The 5,128-nt window shown below is 40.9% G+C and overlaps 1 protein-coding gene across 2 annotated transcripts; it reads right to left on the bottom strand.

Moving 5' to 3' along the window:
• Window positions 1-251: 251 nt before the first annotated feature.
• Window positions 252-2,989, bottom strand: LOC110946482 (interferon-induced protein 44-like). 2 transcript variants are annotated; one of them, XM_051941359.1, is made up of 8 exons: window positions 2,738-2,989; window positions 2,577-2,615; window positions 2,396-2,429; window positions 1,887-2,082; window positions 1,595-1,747; window positions 1,262-1,466; window positions 1,069-1,169; window positions 252-930 (listed from the first exon to the last, which is right to left on the bottom strand). In XM_051941359.1, exons 2-8 carry the CDS (start codon window positions 2,611-2,613, stop codon window positions 766-768), a joined length of 891 nt encoding a protein of 296 aa, XP_051797319.1. In that variant the 5' UTR covers window positions 2,614-2,615; window positions 2,738-2,989; the 3' UTR covers window positions 252-765. The 2 variants fall into 2 exon arrangements, with proteins under 2 accessions (XP_051797319.1, XP_051797318.1); XM_051941358.1 differs by having other exon boundaries at window positions 2,577-2,989.
• Between the last annotated feature and the right edge of the window lie 2,139 nt (window positions 2,990-5,128).

Below are 5,128 nucleotides of genomic sequence, written 5' to 3' on the forward strand. Positions count from 1 at the left end.
AACCAAAGCACTTGCAACTTGTTCAGAGAAATGAGAAACTGCTTTTTTGATGTGCACAAGTGACACAATGATCTGAATATTGAACAAGTAGTTTTGAGAATTTCATTTTTGATCTGAGAAATGAACCAAAGTGACTGAGAAAAACTGTAATGAGACCGTGAACCCAAAAGAGGAGATGACTCTGAGTCGTTGCTGATTTCGTGAGCTGAAAAACTGCAAGCCTGAAAGAAGAAATAAGCCAGTAAACTTAATAATTTTTTTGTTATTTATTGTGGTTTTATCTGAACAGCAGTAAAGTAGTATAAAGTTCTAGTGTAGATCTAAACACTGATCGAATGAACACAACTACTGACAACTTAGTTCCAACCATATTTAGCCCAGTTTCTAATTATTCTGATTTCTGTTAATGTATTGATTAATTTATGCTTTCTGGGAGACCAGAACACCTCCTATTACCACCACAATTAAAAATATAGTAGCAAACCAATCAATAATACAAAAATAAATGAATATCTAGATAAAATCTAAATGCAGTATGAGTATTACTGTATAAGCCTGATTTTTGCACATCAAGGTTTTTATTGAATCATCATCCAGCACAGTCTGATCTTATAAAACTCTAGCAAATATATTCCTCATAAAAAAACACAAAAGGCAAAGCAGCATGATACATATCATCGTCATGCACATTCCTGGTTACACCCAGAAACAGTCTAATTCACCCTGAGATAAAGCAGACTTGTTCCAGCAGCAGAGGAAGCAGGTCTACATGTGTTTGTTGACGAAGTCGCCTCCAAAGTCAATCATCTGTTTCAGTGCACTCAGTATCAGTCTGTCACTGACATCTTCTGGGGTGATATCCCAGTGATAGTTCTTCACAGGAAAGATGTAGGACGGTGGAATACCAAGGAAAGCACTCAGTTCCTCTATCTAAAATTCATGGTTTGTGAAATGAGAAAAAAGTTGTAACAGTAGTTTTTCAGGAGTCAGAATGTTAAATTATGAAGCAACATTTAGTTCAACTGAACGTCTCTCCATGGATTCATATCATCATCCACAGAACCTTACCAGTTTCTTCACGTATGTGCTCTTATACACGTTCCCAACGTCTTCTTTGACTACTGGACAGGCTTCATCTATTTTGGTGAGAACAGCCAGTTGGGGAATCCCTGCCAGTTCAGAGCAGATCAGAATCAAGATAATATCTGTCAGCTTATTTAATTTCACTGAATTCAGTCTAATAACCACCTCTAACTCTTACCGAGATCACGAGCTGCAAGTCGGACTTCCCTCATCTTTCTCATGGTTTCAGTCATCTCATCACGTTGGTCAGCAGAGGCTTCTGGTTTCATCAAACTTAATGTTTCAGCAGAAACCACACAGAGCAGAACATGGACTTTGTCATTCAGGCTGGGGTTTTTGTTGTAGCCACTATCTTTATCAGATATTGCTGCAGTGGGATTGAACTGGAAAATGTTACAAAATGAAATTTAGAAATATCGTTTGTGTTTAAATGTGTCTCATATGTTTGTTCATGTAAATAAACCAGTGTCATTTGTATCCACCAGTACTTTGTGTGTTCAATCAATCATACCCTGTACCGATCGTTCACATGTCCCTTCATGGCCAGTTTGATGTCTTCCACAGTAACTCCTTTGTTTGTGCCTTCCTCAAGGCCCATGATGTCAGTAAAGGCAAAAGGATAAAAAGTCCCTTGCACTTCCTTTTGGATCTTGAAAGTTCTGTACTGTAAAACAGTCAGATAATAAGTGAATCCTATTCTATAATGACAGTAATGTTGTTAGTCCCCTGATACAGCAAACAGCAAAATAAGGTTGATATATGAACAAACTACAGATAAAATCACTCTCAAAATGGAATCTTACTTCTGTGGTGAAGCTGTCCCCAAAGGTTCCATCTGTCAAAGCTCGACCACTAATTCTGCCTTGTAAAACTGTGTCCACAGAGTTGATGAAGCTGGACTTCCCAGCACCAACGGGTCCATGGAGAAGAATTCTGAGCTGTTGGATCTCATCATGATGAAGCTGATAATTCTTTACATAGTCCAGATACTGTTCTTTGCTGTATTCAGAGAAGATCATGTTATATTGAATCCACATACATTGTTATAGACAGTGGAGGAGATGTTTAGTGGTTACAGACAGCAGTGAGCAGAGCCAGGATGTTGGAGAGACAACCAGCTGAAAATGAAGCTAACAGTAGCTGCAGTTTACATTTTCAACAAAACACATATGACTTACAATGACCTAACATCAGGAGGTTAAGAAAACAACCCTCTATTTTAAAACCATGTACACATTTTGCTTTGAAGAAAACAGAATAAAAAGATCTAGCATAAGATTTGTCATAACAAGTAAAAGACCAACACACTCACCTCATAGGTATTTCCCTCCAATCTTCCTCAAAAACTGAAGCAGATCACACATGAATTAATGAAACAAACTAACAGAAGATATGAGAAATAACTTCACCAGCATCAACTGAGAATGCGCCATCATTTCCCATAAAATCACTTATAGTTTAAGCTCTGTTCTGTCGTTTTAAAAATATCTTACCCTCAGAAATGGCGTCCTTAGATGCATTTCCTCCCATTGCTGCACAACATTACAACACATAGATATGGAAAGGTTTTGTTAAACATTCACAAGAATGCTCACGAGTTAAACACAAATATTCACAGATTTTAATTACTTCTAAAATAAATATGAGAATATACTTGCTATACTTCACACGTTAAATCAATCTGGTAAACTTGCTGAAGACAAGCGGAAACTTCTGTGCAGCAGGAAGAGACCAATTCATTTCATCTCTTCTGTACATAACAGGAACAAGCTTAACCGCAAGAACCAGATCAAAGTGACTCAAAATAAATAGCAAAACAGGAAGCTGTAGTGAGCTCCTCAAACTGTGAACTGATACAGCATTCTCATAATCCTCATTTGTCATTTATTGCAGGAAAATAAACACTTCACTCTTACAGTTATATTTGCTACAACTACATTTGGGCGAAGGTATCACAAATAATCCTTACTTCAAATGGTGTACCACTGAAATTAAAAACTGGTGTTGCAAATGATGATGCTGGTTTTTGGCTACAATATTGTGTATTCCTGCTGATATTTTGTGACTGAACTGATGACCTACAAAGTTACTGTTCTTGCTTCAGGCAACACCCAAACCTACACGTTTACTTTCAGTTTCAACTGACTGGTTTCCTGTTTAGTTTTTTGTTTTGTTTTTTTGCTGCCAGTAATTTGCATCAAGAACAATGGGTCTGGTTGTCACACACACTGGTTAAATGTACAGCTATGTTTTTTTTTTTGTTTTAAATTAACTGTCTCCATATTTACCCAGCATATATAAAACAACACATTCGACAAAAAAGTTGACTCCACACCTATCAGACATGAGATTATGACCACCTACCTAATATTGTGCTGGTGACCTGTCGAGGCATGGACTCCACTAGACCCTGAAGGTGTGCTGTAGTATCTGGACTCCACTAGACCCTGAAGGTGTGCTGTAGTATCTGGACTCCACTAGACCCTGAAGGTGTGCTGTAGTATCTGGACTCCACTAGACCCTGAAGGTGTGCTGTAGTATCTGGACTCCACTAGACCCTGAAGGTGTGCTGTAGTATCTGGACTCCACTAGACCCTGAAGGTGTGCTGTAGTATCTGGACTCCACTAGACCCTGAAGGTGTGCTGTAGTATCTGGACTCCACTAGACCCTGAAGGTGTGCTGTAGTATCTGGACTCCACTAGACCCTGAAGGTGTGCTGTAGTATCTGGACTCCACTAGACCCTGAAGGTGTGTTGTAGTATCTGGCACCAAGATGTCAGCAGTAGATCCTTTATGTCCTGGAAGTTGTGAGGCAGGGCTTCCATGGATCAGACTAATTTGTTCAGCACATCCCACAGATGCTGGATCTGGGGCTTCTGGAGGCCAAGTCAACACCTTAAACTGGTTGTTGTGCTCCTCAAACCATTCCTGAATCATTTTGGCTTTGTGACATGGAGCATTATTGTGCTGAAAGAAGCCACAGTCATCAACATTGCCCAGAGCATCACACTGCCTCCGCTGGCTTACCTTCTTCCTATAGTGCATCCCGGTGATGTCAAGAAAATGTGATTCATCAGACCAGATCAGCTTCTTTCATTGCTCCATGATCCTGTTCTGATGTCCATTGTTGGTCTTTCGGTGCTACAAAAGGGTCAGCATGGACGCCCTGACTGGTCCACAGATATGCAGCCCCATACACAACAAACTGATACACTGTGTATTCTGACACTTTTCTGTCAGAACCAGCATTAACTTCTTCAGCAATCTGATCCCCATGTGCATCAGTGAGCCTTGGCCGCCCATGACGCTGTCACCTGTTCACCACTATTCCTTCCTTGGACCACTTTTGATAGATATTGACCACTGCAGACCAGGAACACTCCACAAGAGCTGCAGTTCTGGAGATGCTCTGATCTGGTTGATCGTGGAGGCAGAAGGTGAAGCAGGTCATTCCAGACTTCCCTCCCCTCCGCAACGCTTTCCAGCTCTTCCTGGGGGATCCTGAAGCGTTCCCAAGCCAGACGAGATATATAATCCCTCCTCTGGGTCTGCACCAGGGTCTCCTCCCATCCGAATCAGATGTCCAAACCACCTCAACTGGCTCCTTTCAACACAAAGTAGCAGCAGCTCTACTCTGAGCTCCCTCTGAATGAAGCTTCTCACCCTATCTCTCAGGCTGAGCCCAGACACCCTACAGAGCAAGCTCATTTCAGCCGCTTGTATCCGCGATCTTGTTCTTTTGGTCACTACCCAGAACTCGTGACCATAGGTGAGGGTTGGAACGTAGATGGATGGTAAATCAGCGCCCTCTTCACCATGATGGTTCAGTATCACGCCTTCATTGCGGCTGACGCTGCACCAATCCGACTGTATGGGGATGTAGAACTTCAAACCATACAAACTTAAATGCTTGTTGATTTTCAGACTTCACAAAATCATCTAAAACTGCATTCTGGATTCCATTTTATGTTTGTCTTTCCTTCATGAAACCCGTCTTTTGTTGATGGAATCAATTAGCCCTCTGTTTTGTTTCACAATTACTAG

This window comes from Acanthochromis polyacanthus, chromosome 21 (genome assembly GCF_021347895.1).
Source record: "Acanthochromis polyacanthus isolate Apoly-LR-REF ecotype Palm Island chromosome 21, KAUST_Apoly_ChrSc, whole genome shotgun sequence".
Classification (NCBI taxonomy): Eukaryota; Metazoa; Chordata; class Actinopteri; family Pomacentridae; genus Acanthochromis; species Acanthochromis polyacanthus.

Bases quoted from the DNA above. Each gene is read 5' to 3' on its own strand.
- LOC110946482 (XM_051941359.1), bottom strand. From the start codon at position 2,613: ATGGGAGGAAATGCATCTAAGGACGCCATTTCTGAGG. The intron at 2,083-2,395 runs GTGAGTGTGTTG...CTCTGAATACAG, and splicing joins TGGAGGGAAATACCTATGAG to CAAAGAACAGTATCTGGACT. The intron at 1,170-1,261 runs GTAAGAGTTAGA...CTGAACTGGCAG, and splicing joins ACTTGCAGCTCGTGATCTCG to GGATTCCCCAACTGGCTGTT.